This window comes from Mytilus trossulus, chromosome 3, assembly GCF_036588685.1.
Source record: "Mytilus trossulus isolate FHL-02 chromosome 3, PNRI_Mtr1.1.1.hap1, whole genome shotgun sequence".
Taxonomy (NCBI): Eukaryota; Metazoa; Mollusca; class Bivalvia; order Mytilida; family Mytilidae; genus Mytilus; species Mytilus trossulus.
Genome location: NC_086375.1, coordinates 48,031,447 through 48,056,887, shown reverse-complemented (window position 1 = coordinate 48,056,887; position 25,441 = coordinate 48,031,447). Strand labels below are relative to the sequence as shown.

The 25,441-nt window shown below is 31.2% G+C and overlaps 1 protein-coding gene across 2 annotated transcripts in view; it reads right to left on the bottom strand.

Moving 5' to 3' along the window:
- Positions 1-25,441, bottom strand: part of LOC134711683 (zinc finger FYVE domain-containing protein 26-like) — a 43,678-nt gene that overhangs the window by 5,718 nt on the left and 12,519 nt on the right. The window contains exons 12-37 of one of the 2 annotated variants that reach the window (XM_063572447.1): positions 25,110-25,209; positions 23,809-23,927; positions 23,213-23,338; positions 22,221-22,450; positions 21,790-21,911; positions 21,436-21,521; positions 18,608-18,708; positions 17,994-18,086; positions 17,590-17,776; positions 16,132-17,111; positions 15,289-15,519; positions 14,675-14,743; positions 14,134-14,310; positions 13,592-13,687; positions 9,891-10,047; positions 9,332-9,352; positions 7,525-7,665; positions 6,583-6,767; positions 6,064-6,194; positions 4,448-4,661; positions 3,854-4,014; positions 3,227-3,406; positions 2,491-2,656; positions 1,772-1,870; positions 1,237-1,293; positions 396-542 (exon numbers count right to left, since the gene is read on the bottom strand). In XM_063572447.1, coding sequence (XP_063428517.1) covers positions 396-542; positions 1,237-1,293; positions 1,772-1,870; positions 2,491-2,656; positions 3,227-3,406; positions 3,854-4,014; positions 4,448-4,661; positions 6,064-6,194; positions 6,583-6,767; positions 7,525-7,665; positions 9,332-9,352; positions 9,891-10,047; positions 13,592-13,687; positions 14,134-14,310; positions 14,675-14,743; positions 15,289-15,519; positions 16,132-17,111; positions 17,590-17,776; positions 17,994-18,086; positions 18,608-18,708; positions 21,436-21,521; positions 21,790-21,911; positions 22,221-22,450; positions 23,213-23,338; positions 23,809-23,927; positions 25,110-25,209 — 4,376 coding nt within the window. The remainder of the gene's footprint in view (positions 1-395; positions 543-1,236; positions 1,294-1,771; positions 1,871-2,490; positions 2,657-3,226; positions 3,407-3,853; positions 4,015-4,447; positions 4,662-6,063; positions 6,195-6,582; positions 6,768-7,524; positions 7,666-9,331; positions 9,353-9,890; positions 10,048-13,591; positions 13,688-14,133; positions 14,311-14,674; positions 14,744-15,288; positions 15,520-16,131; positions 17,112-17,589; positions 17,777-17,993; positions 18,087-18,607; positions 18,709-21,435; positions 21,522-21,789; positions 21,912-22,220; positions 22,451-23,212; positions 23,339-23,808; positions 23,928-25,109; positions 25,210-25,441) is intronic. The other variant, XM_063572448.1, reaches the window with a different exon arrangement.

Sequence of the window (25,441 nt, the reverse complement as noted above, 5' to 3'; positions counted from 1 at the left end):
ACAGTCAGACATAGATACCAACAGCCTAAGGGAAAATCAGTTTTTCAAAAGTCAATTAAACCACATATTTTGTTTGTGATATCGAAAACCCTGGTGTAATAATTTTTCAGTAATAGAGATTTCTTTCATTAAAATCAAACAGGTTTTTACCTACATGAGGGAATCGAACAAGTTGAATTACATAAAAACCACAAGATGGTGACAAGGGAACGTCACCATCTAAATTAAGATAGATGTATAGAGTACCATACTTTGTATTGGTACACAAACACACATATGATAAGTGACTGAGTAAATAAGACTAATTTACAGATGAAGAGGTAATTCTATAGTCATGATACTGCTAAATATACTGGCATTATTTTATCTTGTCAAAAAAATCAAAATACACATACATGATCCAGTATATACTGCACAGCTTTCATCCAGTATCCATTTCTCCTGTAGAAATCTATGATAATATTGAAGGATGCATATGTTTTCAGGTAATACAGACATTCCTTGAATGGAATTGAATCTGTGGCTGTTTCCTCTGTAAAATTCTGAAATAAACAAAAATATCATGTTTACTTATAATCTTTTTAAATTCAAATAAATGGCACTAGTTTGATGTTTCCCCTGTTTCCTGTATTTGCATAATTTCCATTCATTGTGTTATGGTATATTTGTGTATCCAGATTTTATCTGAATTTTAAAATTGAAGAACAGTCATGAATCAAATAATGTGCAAAAGAAATCTAAAGACAATAGGTTTTTAAAATTAGGAATACTTTTCTCTTTTCAGATCCAGATGTCATATGGAAAATATTATCTAAAAAAACAGCAAAAAACAGCTGCCTATTACTGCTTGCCTCTAACTTTTCTAGGCCGTTAGTTTTTTCATTTGAATTTTTCAACAATTATTATTTCTGGGCCTTTTATAACTGACTATGTGGAATGGGCTTTGTTCATTGTTAAAGGGATGTATGGTGCCCTATAGTTGCTAATTTTGGTTTCATTTGGACTCTTGTAGAGAGTTGTCTCATTATCAATTATACCACTTCTCTTTCTTTATATTTCCATTCACTTCATTTGAACTTTGATGGACAGTTGACTCTTTTGCAAACACACTACATCTCCTTATTTATACATTGATATCCCATATCCTTCTAAAAAAAGATCATTTCCTTTACTTAAACATTATATTGATGATGAATATGGTCTTTACAGAACAGTAAACTTTACATATTTACATACCATGGAAGCACTCAAGAGATTCTTCAATGAACCAGGGCTTGACATCAATAACTGAAGCTACAAAACAAATGTTTAAAGATCAGGAATCATCTAGATATATGATACAAATAAATCAACACAACAATTGGCAAACCACATCTGAAATCCTAAACCAGCCTTCAATATAGTATGAAATTCTTTTTTTCTTCTCATAAAATATTATATTTTTTTTCAAACTTTTTTTTGTATATCTGCTACACTGACTGACTGAAAAAAAGAAAGAAAATCTTCAAACAGTTCCTTTGTGGATATCATGTGAAAATTTCGAACCATGAATTTACATGTTCAAGGAATATCAAATTTTCTATGGGTTTTGTATGTAGAGATTGATAACACCAGGAAATCAAATACTCTCCAAAATGCAAATTTGCCTCAATCCACGAAAATTGATACCCATACAACGAAACTAAATCAAAGAACAGTAACCATAGAGTTGTGATAAAAAACTAATAATGGTTATAGCATTTTCAATGATAATCAGTAAATAAATTATTACCTCCCCTTGTCCTGTAGATGGCATGGCTTCAAGACAGTCTATGATATCAGTTATAATTTTTGAGGGCTGAAGCTGTATAGCATTTCTGTCAGTTGGAGGCTGTAAAATACACAAGTGTAAATAAAGCTATAGCTAAAACTATATTTCACAGATCCACAAAAAGACATGTCTGTCTCATATTTGCATTTATACAGCTGTATTATAACTTCAGATGAACCGACAAAATAATATTTTTAAAACTGCAGGGCAAAAATAAATTGAGAATGTGTCCATGGTACAGATGATGCTTCTTCTTGCATGCAACTTTATAAAGGAACATAACTAAAGAACTGAAAAAGTGATGCCACCTAAATAATAACTTTATCTGTGTTTTATGGCAATTAGAATTATCTAGAAGTTTCATAACATTTGGATAAGGCAAACTAAAGTTTACAGAAATTGCTGCTATTGCAGGGACCTTATAAAAAACAATGCAAAATAACCACAGAATGCTATCTATGATCTTTTTGTATCTAAGCTTTATTTTAATGCCCTTGATTGTGGATAATGTATTGCCTGTTGCACTTACCTATACAGTAGTCTTGCTCATCATGCCAGTCAGATTTAATCTTATGTAAAATAAATCACTCACTTAGTGGACAACCATGATCACCAGTGAGTACAGTTATTGTATAGTATATAAATCTATAGAAAGTCCAGTTAACTGTGTATTTATCTACCTTTAGACATCTACTGAATTTTTCCCTGGCTGCCTGTAAATCTCCTGACTGTAGACAATTCATTCCCCATTCTGCCCATACACCTGCTGGATCTAAACCACACTTAGTGGACACTTCAACTGCTAACTCTAGTCGTTCATCTTTAATCAAATTATCTCTTAACCTCCTAAAATATAACAGAACTGTATGAGGAAAGTCTAAGAAAATAATTTTGATATTTATATAAATTTCTTTAAGAAACATAATGCATGGCTGCTTAAAGTCCAGTGTCAAATTGATATGCACATTCAGGACAAGAACATGTTAATGTGATACTTATATAATCCTTGCTTTATACTAAACTGTGGAGCTGAGACGGATTTTTAATATGCAAGATGACTCCTACATATTATTGTGACTCAGAGCAGACCAGTCTTTCTCTTTCTCCTTAATGCAGCTTCCTAAGCAAATAAGCAGCAAAACCGAAAAAAAAAGAATTTGTATCACCAAGAAATTTCATTAAAACCTTCCCTATCATATTAAGTATAAAGTGGTTAATTTTCAAGAGAGTTTCATTTTCATTAATTCACTTGAAAAATAAAATTGTTTAAATATCAACTTTTATCAAATGATTTTATAGAAAATCAGAATCAGGAAAGAACAAAATGAAAATAAAACTTTGTGTACAGGTTTAATCCGAGAAGTTTGAGATCTGCAATAATAAGCAACATTGCAGTGGGTTTCAAATAACATTTACCTAACAATCTCAGTTTTAGTGAGTTCCTGTAATGATGGTAGATCTGTGAAGTTATCTGTTACCAGTATGGACAGTAAATCTATTCGACTTTGGTAGACATCACACAGTACAATACCATCAGCACCTTTAGTGCTTTTACTGAACGTTATCTTAGCATGGAACAGCAGTGTCTTCATCATACTAAAATATATGATTGGTTAATAAGACACACATAAATACACTACCATTGGATGGGAAGAAATATCAAAGTGATGGAATTTCACTGTTTACAAACAATAGAAAGAAACAAAGACTATGAAAATCCAGCACTCTCATGTAAATGAGCAACAAAAAAATAAAAATTCAATTCATAGATTAACTTATAGACTATTTTTAGAAGAAAAGACAGTTTCTCAGGTCAATGTATCATTTAATAATGTGCACAAAAAACTAATCATATCGTCCCTAATCCTAAACTGAATTCCTCTTTATCTGACTTTTTAACAGAAAATTCATAAATTCATAGTTCACAATGATGAACAAATGTCTTATTATATATTTTACATACTTTAGAAGCAAGCTGTTGTCTACACCTGGGTAGGTTATAAACCTAGCTTAAAGCTTGTAAAAGGTTTATGGTCAATTTACCTTAGGAGCAAGCTATAATCCACTTCTGGGTTGGGTATACCAGGAGCTAACTGCTTAAGATGTTTAGATAAATCATCACACATTTCTAACATCAACTTTCCACTTAGTTTAGTATCTCTGTGCAGGCCAAGTATAGATAAACATAATGAGGTACTAGGGGCCTGTAATGTTAAAACAAAGTTTGAAAGTCAAGTATAGTTTATGTAAATTAAAGCAAACTAGTGATTTTAAAAATGTTAAATGTATCAATGAAAATCAATTGTGTATAGATTCTATCACTATGTAAATATTAATTTCAAATTTCTTTTCCTTTATTGGTTTAATAAATAAACACACAGATTTAGACCTGGATTCTTATCAATCAATTAAGGATTTCACTATATTATGAAACTGTAAACCAACTAATTTTCGCAATTAGAATATATAAGGAATATGAAACAAATGGTCTTCCGTTTCATAAGTCCATAAAAAGAAATCAAGAATATCACCTAAAATAAGTCACCATGAAATTGCTAGAAAAGGTTATTTATGAAATAAGGCAGCTGCCAAAAATCTTGTTTTACAGTTAATGTCACACAACAAGAATACACTGACCTGTTCAAAATAGAAATCTTCTCTTGTAAATTCATTAGCTTCATCCTCATCAGTCTCTAGTTTCCACAGCATCTCTGTGTGTTGTATAGTGTCAGCCATACTAAGGGGCTCTTCTATAACATGTAGTCCTGGACTCATGGTTCTAGATAAACTAGATTGTGCTGAGTTATCTCCCCTCTGTTTGTACATTTCTTCTTCTACAACTTCCTGAATTCTAAATATAACAAATGCACAAAACTAAAATGACTGTATTAGTATTTAAAGTATATTATGACAGCACCTTAGTACTGACCACTGAGCTAATGATACCCTGGGGGATTAGCAGTCCACCAGCAGTGGAATTATAGCATTTGCTTTATTGATACATGTACTAACATTGGTTTTTTAAGTAGTTTAATTCTAACATTATTATTCAGATATTTATACTTATATAAATGGTCTTGCATCCTGTCCATACTTATATTTTGGCATTGTACATGGTCATGCTTTTCTCAGACTGCTTAGGACGTCTGAAGTGTATTATTTGACATTTTAGTCTAAAAGAACATGGTTTATTTATCAGTAGAAATTGAGCTTTAAAAAAGCTTTCAGTATTAACTTTTAGTACTTTTAGATCAGTACTATGTGCCTATTGTGATATCTTAATTTGGTTTTTTTTAAGTATCTATCTGATGAGTCAAACCTGTTCCAACTGTTTATTTATTTCTATGTTGTGCTATTTTATTACTGTTCCAGGTTAGGGGCTGGTTAAGCACTATCAAACATGTTAAACTCTGCCACATTCTTCATATGTGGTTGTCATTGGTTGCTGTATGCCATGTTTACTTTTTGTTAATTGAACTAATATAGATCAGGTTTCTGGTTTTCTCTTTTTAATTGTTTAACATTTTTTTCATTCCTAGACTTTTATAGCTTGCTATATGGTATGAGTTTTAAGAAGTAATATATTCTTTGTCCAGTGATCCTGTGACAGTTGTCTCAATATCAATCATACCACATTTACCTATTTCTATATGTGAATTTCATATGAAAAGAATAAATGAATTCATGTTATTTAACACATGTTCATGTCTGGAATCTTGTCTGTTTACTTCTTTACCTAATTGTAGTCTTTTAAAGTTTTTGTTGATGTTTAGATTTCTATGACAGTTTCTGTTTATTCAATTCTTAACTTTTCTACACTTGTGGCAATTTTGAAGTCTTTGTATAGTGGAGTTCATTTCTTACATACATACTTCATATCCAATAGTATACAAATACAAATGACTAGGTAAAAGGAATTCTGTAGATATCTGTTTTATGAAAATGAGGTGTTTTAATTTGTTCTTAACAATGTAATGTCCAACCACTATCCCAGGTGAGGGGAGCCTCTTCAAACATCTCCTGATTTCTATGTTAATGGATTATTATTACTGTGGGTTTATTGTTATTCATTGGATACGAATTTTCATGGGTTACGTGGGTACAGATGCATCACAAATTCAAATGTTGAACAAGCAAATTTACAAGAAAACACAAGTTTTCCTCAAACCACTAAAATTGATACCCACAAAAATAAATGAATAAACGGAAAAAAATATTTAAAAGTTATTGTGTAAAAAAACAAGCTATCATACCTGTCTCCAAATATTTGTTTGTAACAGTCATCACAAGTTCTCACACTAATATTCTTAACTGTAGATTTCTTGGTAGAACATGTGCCACACACCACACGGCCACATCTTCTACAATGATGTCTTCTATTAAACTGTAAATAAAAGGACAAATGGATAATACCAGTCCATGTCTACAAATGTTTGTAGGCAAAAATGAAAAACTTGATATCTGTTGAACTATTTGCCATGGTTAACCACTATCTGACACACTTGTGAAATTCATTATAGTGCTAAACATCTTACTTGATACAAAATGCACATATCTTAAAAGTTACTTACAATGTAAAGTCCCTTAGCCAAATGAACGCTTGAATGCATAAAGTGACTACCGGTAAAAAAATATCAGTTAATCATTCAGATAAGAGCGCCCATCAAAATCCAGGACTAGTGACATATTTTAATTGTATCAAAAGTTCAGGCCATGATGAATAGGAGTTTCTAATGAAAATGAGGGCTTGAAGTATTAGTGGAGCTCCTTACCATGCTGAATCTCTCTTCTTTACAGACCATACATTTATCTGTCGAGTTATCTGGTTGCCATTTATCAGGACTTGGTGGTTCTAAGGGCATGACAAATTTACTAGCATTGAACTTTGACTTCTTTGTGGGTGATATTTTGTTATGTGACATTCCTGATGGTCCACTGATGGAAGCTCTTGGTGAAGCTGAAATATAAAGTGATTATCATATATACATTCAAACAAGTCACCATCTAGAAAAGAAATATTGGATGGATTTAAAACAAGATTTTTTTACATTTGTACCATGATATATGCATGAATCTACAGATTGAAAGAAGATCTTTCTGAAAGTGATGATGGAAATGTTTAAATAATTTTGTGCCATCTGTCAGGAACTGGTGGTGGAAGCCATTTTGGTAGATCGCCATCTTGGTTTTGTGAGTTGTTTTGGTTTTTCTTTTGTTGACTATTTTGATGGTATGTCTTCACAATGGCTGCTTTCAGGGCCAGATTGGCCAGCTTGGCAGCCCACTAACCAAGATTATGGAGTACTGGTCGATGAGTCTCGGACGTAGTATTAACGATGACAGGAAGCATAAAAAGGACCACTGTCATGGGACAGTTAAATGGAGATCCATTATTCAACACCTCGGATACAGCCCTCGGACGTCAGATGACATAACACTCCCCCATCCATAATGGGTTTTGGAGTGTATGCTGAAGCGGGTTACACAGATAATGCCTGGTGCATTATGACTCTGTACAGCTTTGGTTTGGTTTTTGTCATCGAAAGTAGTAAGTCATTGACCCATAGATCAGTAAACCCTCATTGAAATAGCTGGTAAAGGAGAGCTGACCCAGGACGTCTGTTCAGCTGTAATGACTGAGTAGTGACTGCTGAAAGTGATAACCCTCTCATGGTTTCTTTTAAACTAATTACAATTTTATATCAATTGCTAACCTGATATATCAATGCCCCTCCTCTGGCTTCTGACAGACTCTGAGAAAACCGATGTCTTTGTTGGAGTGGGAGGCAAATCTGATGGTCCATCTAATCTGTCTGAGGAGGCTGTTGACATCACAGACTGACTTCTGTCTTTCTCTAAATACAAAAATGTTAGAAATTTAAAACAATATTAAACCCACAGCTGTTTATTTTGTCTCTATACATATGATATGAATTAAAGAGGAAGGAAGATTGATGTGAATGAATATTTTTTGTGTATGTTTACAAATCAAAATAACTGGTAATCTGTCTTTATATTTTTACAATTTCTTAAATAAATATGATTATATTACCAGTTTTCTCACATGATAAATAAATATAATTATATTACCAGTTTTCTCACATGATAAATAAATATAATTATATTACCAGTTTTCTCACATGATAAATAAATATGATTATATTACCAGTTTTCTCACATGATAAATAAATATAATTATATTACCAGTTTTCTCACATGATAAATAAATATGATTATATTACCAGTTTTCTCACATGATAAATAAATATGATTATATTACCAGTTTTCTCACATGATAAAAAATATGATTATATTACCAGTTTTCTCACATGATAAATAAATATGATTATATTACCAGTTTTCTCACATGATAAATAAATATGATTATATTACCAGTTTTCTCACATGATAAAAAATATGATTATATTACCAGTTTTCTCACATGATAAATAAATATGATTATATTACCAGTTTTCTCACATGAAATTTGAATAATTGTTGAATCACTAAAATCTGAATTTAAGTCATATATCAAATCATGAAATTTGAATTCATTTAAAAAAAAAATCCCTACAATTTATACTGTAATGTATTATATAGTAAAAAATGTTTTTCTTTTTATTAATATTGTGGATAGGAAGTTTTACTTGTAGCTGTTGTTAATAATTTGCAAAGTACTAAATAAAAAAAAACAACTTTTATTTGATAATAAAATTTAGAAAAAAAAGAAAAGAAAATGCAAACATTGCATAAAATGGCCTTACTAGCAACATCACAAATAGATTTATTATCAGATAACTTTTACATGAAAGACCTTTGATAATAGCTAAGATAAGAATATTTTTTTCAGTTGTGCTACTTTCGGAATCAGTAAAACCAAAAGTTTTTTATATGACAAAGCAGGTAAATACAGCATATTTTGGCATTATGTATGGCAGACTAATAAGAAAGCTTGATATTTTTTTAACTTGCTGCAAGATTTTTAATATATTTACAGAAATTATTTTAACAATTAAAGCAAATAAATTTGTAAGACAAAGATATGTATTGCCTGTTGCTTTACAAGAAAATCAATAACAATTTAACTTCTTTTCAGAAGGGAGCCTGAAGTATCCATTAGCTAAGACTTTTAGCTTCTCTCTGATAAAACTCATAATACCAATTATCAGATATCAAGTGAAGAAATGCATGACATACTTTAATTCTATGAAAACTTCTTTAGGTATGATTTCACTATAAAGATTTTGTTTTGTGCATGCCTTGCCTATTTTGAATAGAGGAAAGATTACATTGAACAGTTTGAACCAAACAGACTGCAAAGGATGCACAGTGAGGTTATTTCATTTAATAAATTTTAATGGAAAAATGAAGAAAAATGAGAATCTAATTATGAATATATGCACTAGTACTGTAGACAAGTAATATCTTTGTCTTCTCTGTGACAGTTGTCCCAGGTCTAACAAATACCCAGATCATAAAAAGAGATACATGTTTAATAAAGAAGATCATTTTTATACTCACTTCTATTTACAAGACAAAACTCTTTGAAAATCAATATAAATATTTTAAAATTCTAATTAGTTTCATATTATATTAAGTCTACCTTATACCTCTACATACTTGTTAAAGCCAAATTATAGATCATTTATCATATACTGTAAAATTTAACCCAGTGACATTAGTGTGCATGCTTTAGCAACAAATTCAAAGACATATATAGTTGTCTTTTGTTTTGTTTTTGTTTGTTTCAATCCAATTGATGTCCTTTTATAATCAAATTGTGAACTGAACAATTTTGATAATCAAATTAATGAACTTGACAATACATTAAAACTAAGAAAAGTTTTCATCAATAAGGTTTGACATTTACTAGATTTTTTAAAACATCACACTATTCTTTTTTTCATCATCTACTGGAATTACTTAAATTACTAAATGGAAATTGTATTCTTGTTATATTGTGTGGTATAAAATACTTCCTATTATAAAAGAATTTTAGTCTACATTTGCAAATTTTCAGTATTCAGCACCAATAAGTGCAGAGTTGTTTCTATGGTCACAGCAATAAATATAGATATACCTAAAATAGGGACCATGACAACTGTGAAATCTAAAGCTTTCTTGGCATAAGTTGTAACTAGATTGTTAAATACATCTTTCTTGAGATTAATTGCAGAAGATTCAAAGTTGTCTAGTTCACTTTGGATTGCACTGTAAACCTTCCCAGCCAGTTCAATCTACAATGATAATTCAATAGTTATTGAACATAATTTTTCAACTCTTTATCATATTTTCAAATATGCATCAAAATATAAAGATACAAGTTTTTTCCTTTGTTTATATAGCTGAAATTCTTAGTTTTAACAATAGTTTTTTCTGTTTTCAAAGAATGTTTTGTAAGAAAATAATATGAACTATTTAGTTGTTAATGACTGTGTCATTTTGGTCTCTTGGGGACAGTTGTCTCATTGGCAATCATACCACATCTTCTTTTTTATATTTAATAACAAAATATCACTATTTCAAGATTGAAACTTAACTAACTGACATTTTGTTTAGAAATGCCAAATTTCTATGCCAGTCTTCCTTTCAATTTTGCTTTTAAATGTAAAATAAATGCATTGACAAATATGTGCTTCCTGAAGGTTGTTTTAAACTAATTAAATCCTTTGTTTTCATTAATATATACTGGTCGACTTTAGAAACGCAACACTAGATTATTTTTGTGTTATTTTTTAATGAATGTGTCCCCATCAAAAGCTATGACTGCATGTTACAAACGCCAAAATAATTGTCAGAAAGGTCAACAAATTCTGTCTGACAGGTTTTGGGTTCTGTTTTACGCCTTCTGGTTTTGCATTTGTTCAACCCATTAATTGGTTTTGGCAATTATGCGGTTGGAACTTAGTGGCTTTTAAGGTTTTCCTCCAGTCGATTCTTTGGCAATTCAGTTGATGGGAAACATTTATGGCATGAATCTGTACTCAATGGCACTCGGCAATTTGATTAGCAGTTGACGTTGCAGCCGTAAACATGTCTGGCAAATGACGTTGCGAAATCAAATTTTGTTGACATTGTCTCTAAACGTTAATCTGTTCATTGATGGTCAGCAACACATCTTGTCTACTTGTATCGTTGTCGGAAAGACAGTAAGACGAGTTTCTGAAGTCATACAGTATGGTTGCAGCATGTTTATGTTTTAACGTTTGCAGTATTCTTAAGGGGTAATTCAGTCTTTTGTTTCTCAGTCTTGGCAGAATGGAGATGCAACATTTTTAAACAGGTTTAAGTGAGGCAAAGGATTGAAAGAACTGTTTCACAAAGCAAAACAACTGAAACAATCTTTCATGGGTCCAAAATTTCGCTTTGAGAAATTCGTGCGACTTCAAAAATTTGGTATGTGCAATAACCACAGGTAAGTCAGATTTTGATTTTTTGTACGGAGAAAGAAGCATGATAAGCATGCAAAGTAGTAGAAAATCAAACAAGATTTGGTAAAAAAAATCAACAAAATGAGTGTTGCGTTTCTAAAGCCGTTCAGTATATGACTGCCAGATAACAACACATTAAGTCACATCATTGAAAACTTCATTGCTACATAATTCCAAAAGAAGGAAGAAAATCTCTGCTAAAATAATATCGGGATCCATCAGAGCATGCACACTATTGAGACCAGATGCTCCGCAGGGTGCAGCTTTATACGACCGCAGAGGTTGAACCCTGAACGGTTGGGGCAAGTATGGACACAACATTCAAGCTGGATTCAGCTCTAAATTTGGATTGTAATTAAATAGTTGACACAGCATAGGTTTCTGACACAGAATGAATGTGGTCTAATGAACTTAAAATTTTTTTTTTGCCTTTGAGCAATTCACTTTGCTGTTGAATATTAATCATCTCAAAAAAATGTTTGAAGAAATTTTCTTTTTATTTATGAAATCTGAAATGAAAAAAATTGACCCCCCCCCCAATTTTTTTTTCACATCCCCCTTTCCCTTATTTCAAAACTGATCTCAATTCAAATTTCTAATGAAGTTTGCAACAATAACTACTCATTTAAATACATCATAAAATATAAAAATGTAAAAAAGTGCTTGTTATCACTGACAATGACTGAATGGTAAAGATTGTTTTAATCTATCAGTTGGTAGTAAAAGTGAATATACATTGTATATTGTATAAAACAATGATTTAAGTTGATTCAACTACTATTCTGGACAAAGAAAGATAACTCCAATTGAAAATTCAATTGGAATTTCTTGCTATTGCATAATATTATGCAATTAGATATTCCTTGCTATTGTGCAATACTGTGCAATTGAAAATATTTGCTATTGCACAATACTGTGCAATTGAAGATTTCTGACTATTGCACAATACTGTGCAATTGAAGATTTCTTGCTATTGCTGAATTTATAACTGTGCAATTGAAAATTTCTTGCTATTGCACAATACTTAATATCATAATTTTGGATCCTGATTTGGACCAACTTGAAAACTGGGCCCATAATCAAAAATCTAAGTACATGTTTAGATTCAGCATATTAAAGAGGCCCAAGAATTCAATTTTTGTTAAAATCAAACTTAGTTTAATTTTGGACCCTTTGAACTTTAATGTAGACCAATTTTAAAACGGGACCAAAAATTAAGAATCTGCATACACAGTTAGATTCGGTATATCAAAGAACCCCAATTATTCAAAGGAGACAGATTAATATAAGCAATTGCTGCTTGTTTCTGGATCCTTATTGTGAATATGTGTTTATAATTTATACTTGTATTTATCATAATAAAATATTGTTTACATTAACCCCAATTATTCAATTTTTGATGAAATCAAACAAAGTTTAATTTTGGGCCCTTTGGGCCCTTTATTCCTAAACTGTTGGGACCAAAACTCCCAAAATCATTACCAACCTTCCTTTTATGGTCATAAACCTTATGTTTAAATTTCATAGATTTCTATTTATAAATACTAAAGTTATGGTGCGAAAACCAAGAAAAATGCTTATTTGGGTCCCTTTTTGGCCCCTAATTTTTAAACTGTTGGGACCTAAACTTCCAAAATCAATACCAACCTTCCTTTTGTGGTCATAAACATTGTGTTTAAATTTCATTGATTTCTATTTACTTAAACTAAAGTTATTGTGCGAAAACCAAGAATAATGCTTATGTGGGCCCTTTTTTTGCCCTTAATTCCTACACTGTTGGAACCAAAACTCCCAAAATCAATCCCAACCTTTCTTTTGTGGTCATAAACCTTGTGTCAACATTTCATAGATTTCTATTAACTTAAACTAAAGTTATAGTGCGAAAACCTTTTTGGCCCCTAATTCCTAAAATGTTGGGACCAAAACTCCCAAAATCAATCCCAACCTTCTTTTTGTGGTCATAAACCTTGTGTTAAAATTTCATAGATTTCTATTCACTTTTACTAAAGTTAGAGTGCGAAAACTAAAAGTATTCGGACGACGACGACGACGAAGCCAACGTGATAGCAATGTACGACGAAATTTTTTTCAAAATTTGCGGTCGTATAAAAAGGTACCATTTGAAATTTTATATTTAAGGAGGTATAAATGTTGCCTTAAAAGACATGAGTGTGTGGAATTTTCTTGCTGTGTAGAAGACCCATTGGTGGCCTTCAGCTGTTTTCTGCTCTTTCGTCAGATTGTTGGTTCTTTGACACATTCCCCATTTCCATTCTCAATTTTATGATATTGTATTACAAAATGCTAACATATTGGTAATTAACAAAGTAATATACAAATTGTTTGGTACCTTCATATTCATCAGAAGCTGTTCTAGTAGGAGATGTGGAGATTTCACCAGATGATTGTACCCATTGTGGATAGAAGTGGGCAAACATAGGAGAGCCTGAAAAAAATACAAGTTCATTCAGTCAAGAATACAAACAAAAATTTGATGCTGAATATCTACAATAGTCAATGCAATATTTATCTTCAAATCAGCTAACTTTATGAAAACTGGAATACAATTGTACTTGTGCTTTGTTTGTTTATTATATATAATCTGGAATCTTGAAATTCTTTGATGACCAGTGATGTTAAAATAACTGTTTACGGCAAAGTTAAGTTTAACGACATATTTAAAATTCCTATTTAACAATGTCGATTTAGTGATAAAAAAAATTAAGGGACGGCTGGATTTTAAAAATAGAAAGGAGTGAAAATCGAAATTTAGATTGCAGGATATAAATTTTGAAATAAGAAAATAAATTCAGAAATGGTAAATAAAAGTCATTTCAACCTCTAGTTCTGCTATAGTTATGAATTGAAAAAAAAAGACTACAATTAAATTACCTTTGATCCTATTTTGATCAGTTTATATTCATCTAGTTTTTCTTGAGGTATAGTAAGATATTTCAGCATATAACTGACAATAAACAAGATTTCTCTCTGATGGTTCAGTGATTCCAGCAGTTTATTACAAATCTCAAAACAACTGGTTCCATCTTCTTCCCTCAGATCCTCCAAAATCTTGAAAATATATAAAGTAACTTGTCAAGAAAATCTTCCATAATACTGTACATAAGGAATTTTTGTCTAATTTTGGCAGAGGAAATTTCCTATGAACGTTTAATTTTCAATTCTAGTGATTGTACAAGATCATTAAACAACTAATATATAGCAAGTGAAGATATAATCTATGGCTCTAGCTATAAACAAAACCCAAGGAATACTTGATCCAACAAACAGTATTATAAATTTATCATTGTTGGCAGTAAATCTCAAGTTCTTGACTGCAAAGTTATACATTTAATATACTAAAATAAGTCTTAACTTGTTACATTTCAATTATAGAGGCTTGACAAAAAATTGGCAATAATATATGTATTCTTACGAGAAAGGCTTTTGTAGTATCCACCATTTTTCCATTCAGTAAATATAACAACTGTCTTTCTACAACAGTCTGAAAAACAAAACCATTTGATTAATAGCAATTAAGATTCCTTAACAAAATGAATTATTTCATAGATAATACTCAGGTGGTATCAAAAGTAATGCAAATATCATGTGATAGAACGTATATTGATATGAAATGGTTATTTTAATATATATTCAACAAGCAATTGTATTAAAATAAAAGGAACAAGAAATACCAAAATCATACATTGCATTAATTTACTGCTTTCATTGTTATTGATGATACATATGCACGAGATATAATACAAATAAATGATAAGATGTTACCAAAAAGCAGATAAAGTTTCATAAAAATATTTGACGAAGGACCTGACAAGGAAATAAGGACTAAGAATTTGGAAATAAAACCATAAATATTAACTTTTAAACCATTATTAATACATGTAATAATATCTTAAAATCCAACTGAAATTCAAAGATAGGATGGCAATGTTCATCATAATGTTAGAAATGGCATTTGTCATAAATGTATTCTTGCATAGAAGGAAAGCCCCATTAAAACTATAAAAATAAAAATCAGTTCAAGCTTACCATACATTGGTCCTTTCTGAAATTTTTCATATAGCACCACTTTTTGGCTGTTTCATAATCTTTGGCTTTCAGCAATACTGTAAAGACTTCATCAGGGGCAATAATTGTCATTATATTTCTCCAATCATTAAACTTTTCCAAGAAACTATAGTAGTCTCCCTTGTCTCCAGGATGATGGAAGTCTGTGGACATTGATAACTTTACTTGTAAAGTTTTGGCACACTCTGTTATCTGTAAAAAGAATTGACATATCTAGTACAGTCAAATTAGATAGCTATCTTTTTATTTTCAGGAAAACTAGTAAAAACAAGTGAGATCATAAAACAAATATAAGAACTGCTAATTCTGATTACAAAGTAACAATAGTTTTCTTAGATTGACAACATCAAAAGAGAAGACTACCTTTTGATTTGTCTGAGGATCTTACTCATATATTCCTGCACTCAAGATTGCATTATAACACTAGACAACCGAGGTGAACCCCGAAGTTCAGGGCCAGGGGATAACAACATAAATTCAGCTGAAGTTACCAGAGAAAAAAAATCTAAAATATATTCAGCTAATCCAGAAATATTATCCTTTTACAGATATATACACATATACAAATTTTAACATGTGAATTAAACAATAACGTTTTACTCTCCACAAATTTGCACTTACAATATATGTATAATAAAATATAAGGCAATCACTCAATCAATTCATTTTAAAACTTAACAGAAAAACTCTTTGTCAGTGTGTTTTTTACACTCAAATTTGGATTTTTTTACACAAACTATTTACTATACAGGGTATATCTTAATTCCTTTACTATTCAACAACAGCAACTAACAGAAAACTCACCCTTATATAAAGATTTATTTCCTTTTGTTTTGTGGCAACTGTTTCTTTTAACTGGTTATCAATATCAACATTATCAAATGAATGAAACAAATCCTGAACTACATCTAATGGAAGCTTTTTATATATCGATAAAAGTATATGACAAGCTTTTGTGCAATCATTGAATCGTTTTAAAGCACTGCAAATCTCATCTGCTACCAATTTGCTTGGAGATGGTGATTGAGAAAGGCGATGGAATATTATACATTCTAATGATATCTCTGTTAAAGCTGCATACTTTGGATCATTTTGTATTACTGTGGATGGAAAACTTTGCAAAATTTCAAGAATTTTCAGCCATTTTGAACCTGTTATTAATGAGTTCAAAACAGATTTAACAACATCTTGGAATGGTAGGCTGCAATGCAGGCATAGCATACAAGCTTTCAGTTTATCAGATATTGAACTAGTGATAAGTTTTAACACTGGGTCTCGGCTCTTAATTATCTCCTCATCCTGTGAACCAGCAATTGGAACAATATAGTTCAGTAGATGTTGTTTCAGAGAGGGATAACTGTCTGTTAGTTTTTGATAACGATAACTTCTGATATCAACAAGACTAATTTCAGAAGGTGCCCTTCCTCTTAAATTTTCTTCTCCAGAAAAATGATCTTCTGCAAACTGTGGATCAATGTCATCAAGTTCATCATCACAGACTAAACTAACCAAGGTCGCCACTAGAGGGCATTCTGACTTGACATACTCTAATGTTGCTGGAGTAAGAGAATTTTTTGGAGCATATTTACCAAAACTTTTTGTGCTACTTGTCACTGATTTACTTAAAGACAAATCAATATTCTTTGGTAGTGAAGTCATTCTTTTATGTCCTTTTGTAAATATCTGATTTTGTAAGAGATGTGTATTGTCAAAAGCGACTAGAAATTCTCCTCTTACTGACTGTTCTTCAACTTTGAATGGTAATTCTTTTCTACCTGTTTCATCTGAAAATAATTTTAAATCACTTATAATTATATTTTCAATGTTTCTAATTATTACTTCATTAACAGTATGTGCAGGATTTCAACCTTATTACAGCATAATCTCATTAAAAAAGAATTGTAAGATCACACACAGGTTATTTAGGTCATTCAGGACAACTTAAAACTGGTTGATATTATCAGAAGCAAAATTTGAACACCTAAATAAGTTTTCCCACTTTATTATTCTGCATTGTCACATACGTTTTGGGCTTTACACTATCTTATATATTTATAGTTTTTTTGTGTTCAAGGAACTAGGCTGCTTTTTTTTTTTATTGCATATGAACAACAAGTACTTTTAATTATCAATTCATTTGCAAACTTTATATTTGCTTGAAAATTAAATGTTATTCCTGTTCTGTCATCATGTTGTGTCCAGATTATAGCTGGTGGGAGTTTAGGGCGATTAAATTTCAAAATTTCAAAATATAATGTTTACCAATATTTTCTCCTGAGTATGAATGCACTCTATCTATCTCTAATAATTCCTGAAGTGACGTCTGCTGCTGTCCTGTCATGTGACCTGCTATTATGTGAATAATTCCCTCATTTTCTGCACTAAACTCCTGAACTTGTTGGTGGCTAAAATCATGTTTATACCACAATAAGAGCTGAGGAATAGTAACCTAAAATAATATATACATTGAATATATGTGAACAAAATTGTCAAAAAATAAACGAAAATAACACATTTTCAAAAATCACATATTTATAATGGCAAGTAGAAGGGTCTTTGTAATCAAATTTTGTTTGCATTAGCCATCAACACACAAAATCTTGCCATAAAAGTTTATAAGATGCATGCAAGAACAGGATGAAAAGAAGTAAACTGTAATATCTAACCTTTCTATTATCTTTGTTAACAGAGACACCATCATCAAGATATCCTCTCATAGCTAACTGTAACTGAGACTTCAGTAATTCTGGTATCAGTATCTACAGCAAACAAATTCATAACATTTAAATAAATTACCATATGTGAGATATGCATTTTACCTTTACCAAGGCATTTCAACAAGAATTTGTTTGTAATATAAGCTAACAATTGTTCATTGATAGGGTTTTGGCTTTTGTCCTCATTGTTCAAATAGTTTTTCAACTGTTTTCAGTTCTTATACATCCTTGATTTCAAATATTTGAGCGTTTCTGAAAATCCAGAAAAGTGTGTTCGACTTGTGAAATTCAAAACCAGTGTTTTCAATCTGATTTGAATCTAACAAAAATTAATTCATTACTTCTTGATTTATTGATTGATTGTTGCTTGCTTAAAGTCAACAGCACTAACTTTTTGAACATTTAATCTTAGCATAAAAGCAGTTAATATTAAGCTATCATAATTTTTTTTTTAAAAGTACTGACCAGAGAAGCAGCTGACGTACAAGAGCACAACAGGAATGAACAAAGCTTTTTTTGTAGCTGACTTAGTATAAATCATAAATAAAGTGATATGTACTGACCTGAACTGCAGGTGACAGATTTGTACAGTTAGTTGTTACAAACAGTATTCTAGGGTCTGGAGAAGGGATATATCTGTTCCATGGATCTTCAATGTCTAGTTCTGGAAAACAAATATAAAGCTTAACAATGAGTAAACTAAGTAGAAGATAGCACACAGTTCAGCTGATTAAACATTTTGTGCTTGCTTTAGAGAAGTTATTTACCAAGTGCCCCAGTAATTATAGAATGTGTTTAACAGTATTTATAAAAATTTCTGTACTAACAACTAAACTAGAGGCTCTAAAGAGCCGAACATTGAGTTCCTGAAATTTTCATCCCAACGGGAATCGAACCAGGAACCTTTGTGTTAGCAGTTCGATGCACTAACCACTACACCACGGCTCTCAAAAATTGACTATAAAGGACAATTACTCCTTAGGGGGGTCAATTGACCATTTTGGTCATGTTGACTTATTTTTAGGTCTTACTTTGCTGTACATTATTGCTGTTTATAGTTTATCTCTATCTATAATAATATATATTCAAGATAATACCAAAAACAGCAAAATTTCCCTTAAATTACCAATTCAGGGGCAGCAACCCAACAACGGGTTGTCCAATTCATCTTAAAATTTCAGGGCAGATAGATCTTGGCCTGGTAAACAATTTTACCCCATTTCAGGTTTGCCCTAAATGCTTTGGTTTTTGAGTTATAAGCCAAAAACTGCATTTTACCCCTATGTTCTATTTTAAGCCATGGCGGCCATCTTGGTTGGTATGGCAGGTCACACCACACATTTTTATAACTAGATACCCCAATGATGATTGTGGCCAAGTTTGGTTTATTTTGGCCCATTAGTTTCAGAGGAGAAGATTTTTGTAAAAGATATATTTGATTTACGAAAAATGGTTAAAAATTGACTTTAAAGGGCAATAACTCCTGAAGGGGTCAACTGACCATTTTGGTCATGTTGACTTATTTGTAAATCTTACTTTGCTGAACATTATTGCTGTTTACAGTTTATCTCTATCTATGATATTATTCAAGATAATAACCAAAAACAGCAAAATTACCTAAAATTACTAATTCAGGGGCAGCAACCCAACAACGGGTTGTCGGATTCATCTGAAAATTTTAGAGCAGATAGATCTTGACCTGATAAACATTTTTACTCCATGTCAGATTTGCCCTAAATGCTTTTGTTTCAGAGTTATAAGCCAAAAACTGCATTTTACCCCTATGTTCTATTTTTAGCCATGGCGGCCATCTTGGTTGGTATGGCGGTTCATGCCACACATTTTTCAAACTAGATACCCCAATAATGATTGTAGCCAAGTTTGGTTTAATTTGGCCCAGTAGTTTCAGAGGAGAAGATTTTTGAAAAAGATATATTTGATTTACGAAAAATGGTTAAAAATTGACTTTAAAGGGCAATAACTCCTGAAGGGGTCAACTGACCATTTTGGTCATGTTGACTTATTTGTAAATCTTACTTTGCTGAACATTATTGCTGTTTACAGTTTATCTCTATCTATGATAGTATTCAAGATAATAACCAAAAACAGCAAAATTTCCCTAAAATTACTAATTCAGGGGCAGCAACCCAACAACGGGTTGTCGGATTCATCTGAAAATTTAAGAGCAGATAGATCTTGACCTGATAAATATTTTTACTTCTGTCAGATTTGCCCTAAATGCTTTTGTTTCAGAGTTATAAGCCAAAATCTGCATTTTACCCCTATGTTCTATTTTTAGCCATCGCGGCCATCTTGGTTGGTTTGGCGGTTCATGCCACACATTTTTAAAACTAGATACCCCAATGATGATTGTAGCCAAGTTTGGTTTAGTTTGGCCCAGTAGTTTCAGAGGAGAAGATTTTTGTAAAAGTTAACGACGAAGGACGCAGGACGACGATGGACGACGGACGCAAAGTGATGGGAAGGCTCACTTGGCACTTTGGGCCAGGTGAGCTAAAAAGAGTTACCGGTAATTGATTTTTATCTTTTAATTTGGCTATCAGAATGTGATTTTTATTTTATTGCTTTCATGGAAACAATGGATATCAGTACAAACAAAGTTGATGGCAACACACATGTGCATGCTGTTACTTTGAATTTATAAAAGTTTATCTTTTTTGAGTTTAGGTAACATGTTTAGACTTATATTAAGTGATTGTTTAGCAACAAGCATTAATCTATAAATATCCTTTATCTATATATATAATCTTGCAGTCTCAACCTTATGGTAAAAGTTAAAACCTTATTTTGGTCATTTTGTATCAATATAATACACTTGATAATTATTTATATTTAAGAATTGAATGATTCTTTTTGTTACTTCATTGGGGTGTAAAAGCCTTGACAGAAGTACATTCTGCGCTTCATTCTAAAAATGTGCACACGGTCAACACTTTTACAATCCTATGAAGTTACAAAATGAAGCATTCAATACTAATAATTACATTTTTCAGCTGGGCTCATGAAAACACGATTTTTATCATTTTTTAATTTAATTCACCTGTGTATTTTATTGTGGGACCTCGTGTTATCATGAATGGTAAGTTTTAATGTGTAATGCAATTGCTTAAAGAACATCACATGATGAACAGTTAGCCAATCAGAATAACATATTACAATGTATTATAATGAAACATACATCTAATGTAATTATAGTAAAAAGGTCACTGATTCTTGCAAAATTCTGGATCCTTCATTGTGCATTTTACTTTTTTTGTAAGTTTTTCATAAGGTTACACCTTAAGTTGACTTATTCACACCAATTTAAACATCCCATTTTCTAAATAAAGCTGTCAGAATTCTTTTATAATTTTGAATAGAATATATTCACCTGATATCCTGTTTTCCAACAAACCATTCCATTTAGATGGGGGTAACAGTCCATTTCTGTTTATCAAATACTTCACGTCAAATAAACTGAATAGAAAAAATATTAAGTATACAATAAATTCAAACAATGTGCATATCAATAGGAAAATGGGAATAATGTAACTTGCTATTTAATTTTTGTTTTTATTATTGTACCTCAATCACATTAATGAACCTACCCTTATTATTGCTTGTAGATCATTTACCATTGCAAATGAAAATATGAAAATATATATTTATTGCATGTATGGTTTTTTATTCTGTATCCATTTTTTTACCGTGCAAATATGCATTAACTAATTAACTTTAAACAAACCTGACAACACCCATCTCACCCAGATTGTAACTGAACATATTGAGATGTAACAGCTGATCTATCAGATTTAAATCAGTAAAACACACAGCTGATTTATCTCCCCTTGTGTCATTATTTTCTTCCTGTTAAATTACAAGAATAAGTACATACATTTATTGTATAACTTTAATTGTTCTTAGATTTGAGCCATTGGAAATTAAAAAAACATATCTATGACAGTATGCTTAGCTTAATTGAGCTTTTACTACTCAGTCCAGCTTTATTAGTTCTTACTGAATATTTACAACAGAAACATGAAAATCAGAAGCAAATTACAATAAGTTTCAGTTTATAAACAAGATACTAAGATTCATCATTTTGCTTTTTCTAAAGATTAATTTCATAACTGTGGGTTTTTTTTACAGAAATTTCCTTTTTCAAATAATATTTACCATTTTTGTTACAGCATCGTCTATCAAGTATAAACACATATGAATAAACATGAGATTTTGCAAGTTTCCAAAGAATGACACTTTTTCTTCCTTTGTTTGAAGTTTATCGAGATCTGCTCCATTCAACTTCTGTGTAGAACAAATGATGTCAGCAAACTCTGCTGTCTTAATCATCATTTTTGCGCTTGATATTTCAAATATTCCTTTTGCATTGTTCTGCTTAGCAATGTCTGGAAAATAAATTATTTCAAAATTAGGATTACAATTAAAAAAATAAATCTGATCTATTATTATTTCTCAGAAGAAGAAAAAATTCAGAAATATTCTAGATAAGCTTTTTCATTTGGTGGCATTATGTTGTTAGGTTGGGGTCTCACTGAAGTTTACCTTGCTAGATTAACCAATAGGTTCGATTCCCGTTTGGGATGAAAATTTCAGGAACTCAATTTTCGGCTCTCCCTTGACACCATTTGCGAGTATGGTCTTGAGGAAACGATGATAGTCCGTCTGACGGGGACAATAAATGGCTAAACCGTGTTAAGAGAGAGCTATATCTCTTGCACGTTAAAGACACCCTTGTAGATTTCGAAAAAGAGTAGGCTAATGCCGCTACAAGGCAGCACTCGCACCCGCAAAGTGGAAAGGGATTCATATAAGTTGCAAAACTTGTTTCCCAATCCACTATAAATAAATATGTTTAAACTAACCAATAGGTTCTAAAAAAAATCATATCAGAATATAACAAAATTATGAAAGTGTTGTGAAAAAGGTTATTAGTAATGGATGGATGAACCAAAAATTTCTTGGAAATATTTCTTTCTTAAAGATAAAGAATAATCACAACTTTTAATCATTCTCTTAAGAGGAAGGAGATTCATTTGAAGATTTTTTCAAAACTATTCTTCACCCTGGAATGAACTATGCAGCACATAAAATCTTTCCTATTGATGAAATATTGTAAAGCTGGTCTGCACTAAGATTATTATACCAACCTTTCATTAGGAATACCAGTTTTGTCATGATTTCTCTAACCACTGGTTCTGGATTACTGACAGTATTCCTTCGCTGGAACGGAACTTGTTGGTTCATCACCAAGTGTGAACCTTTTACAGTTACTTCTAGAAAAAAAGTCATCGTTGATGCATTTCAATATATACTATCTAACTATTTCTTTTTGTACATAAAATTATGACGTACTTCGAAAATAAGTTGAAGTTTACAAAAATTAAGGTACATAAGTATTCATGAATAGAGAACATGCCTTTATATTGATATTTACTCATCATTTTTATCTTCTTTCCTTTAAAGAAACAAAAAAAATGTGTTGTATTGAATCAATACATTTTAAGTTGCCTCAATCATGTTGTACCAAACAATAGTTTGGTAAACAGCTAATTTATAATTATGACCTTATGAATAATAATTTATGTCAACACAGAAGTTCTAGCAAACATTTGCATTTGGTCTGATTTTTTGGCCAGCATTTGTACATTTTTTAAATTTGTTTCTGCAATGCTGTCCAATAGAAATGATCTACAAATGTATAACGTATATATCAAATGAAGCCATATGTTCTTATGGTACATACTATTGAGTCTGAACCCTGATGTTAGTGCTGGCAGCTGTTTACTGGGGATCTTTGGACAACAGCTGTGTACTATTATATGATTAAGGTTTAAACTCAGTTTCTTTGCCACTCTTTCTAATCTGAAACAGAATAATAAACACATAAATTCTGATATGTTTTGAAAATGCTCAGATGAATGTAGAAACAAAACTAATCAAAAAATCTGATCTGTAACCATATTGGTACAAAAAAGTGTTGGTATCACGATTAGTTATGTAAACATTAAACCTATTTTACTGCTTTTGGAAATGAATGTATACAGAAAAAATAATCCTCATGAACAGTGAAATAGTTTAACTCATTGCCCCCTAAATCTATTTTTAGATAACTGCACTATATTCCTGATTCGATTTTCAACAGTAGCATTCCTCTCCCTGAAGGAAAATGGCTGCCATAGATTTTAAACATAGGTGTATTTTAAAAAAAACAATTAAAAATATTTATCAAACAGATATGATTGTTGTGTTTTGTTTTTTGTTTCAATAATATGTTATATTTTATAAATAAAGAAAAACAAAAATTAATACATTCTCACTTTTATTTTTATTTCCTTGTTTATTGCACTCTACAGTAGTTTTGCACTGTAATAATTTTCCATATATTTATCCATTATTTCTTGTGAAATTCTCTGAATCAGCTCAGACAAATAGAGACATCACATCCATTACGTTTAATTTTAACATTTTTTCTCACTTTGTTAGACAAACATTGTTTGCAATGTCCCCTTTTGTCATTTTTAAAAGGCCATTGTTTACGTTTCACAGATCGATGACTTTGTAGTAAAATTCCAATGTGTATTTTATGAATGAAAACAGTGCCACGTGGTAAATCTCATAAATATTCATTGGAGAATCATGTGACACTAAAGCCATGCTCCTACTAGGAACCAATCAGAAGAGGTTTAACAAAAACGGGACCCAACCAAAATGACGCTCATATGCGTCTTTCGGGAAATACAAAATGGCGGATTCAGACGCACATATGCGTCACCAGGGAGCAAAACGAAAGTAAAAATGACGCATATGTGTGTCTTCAGGGGCCAATGAGTTAATATAATAATTGTCAGTTTTTATCAATAACTCTTCACCATAACAGTTTTATTTTTCCTAAAATTTCCATTTTAGTTATTTATACATGTATTATGAGGAATACAATCTTCCCTACTTCTTTGCTTATAATGCTTGAATATAGACACATAGTAATAGGCACTACTTGCCTATAACTCAATGTTTACATTGAAGTGTTTTAATAGATAATATTACTTATATGGTGGTATCTTCTTAGAAAACATCAGTCTTCCTAAAGTAGAGATTGGCCCTTCATCTAGCATCTTAAAATAATTCTTTGGTAACACAAAATTTTCTGAAATGATATGACAGTACATTGTAACAATATTAATAGCATTCAAGAAAATAGTACAAACAACAAAGTATATATAAAGCCCCTTATTATCACTAATAAAAGGGATTTTTTTTCAATTTGTATTGCTTATATATAATTCCTGAGCTGATAAATACTGTAGAATTACTAGAATATGTTTATACTGAGATGAGGGGTATTATCAAATAAGGCAGCAACCCAAGGACACAAACCA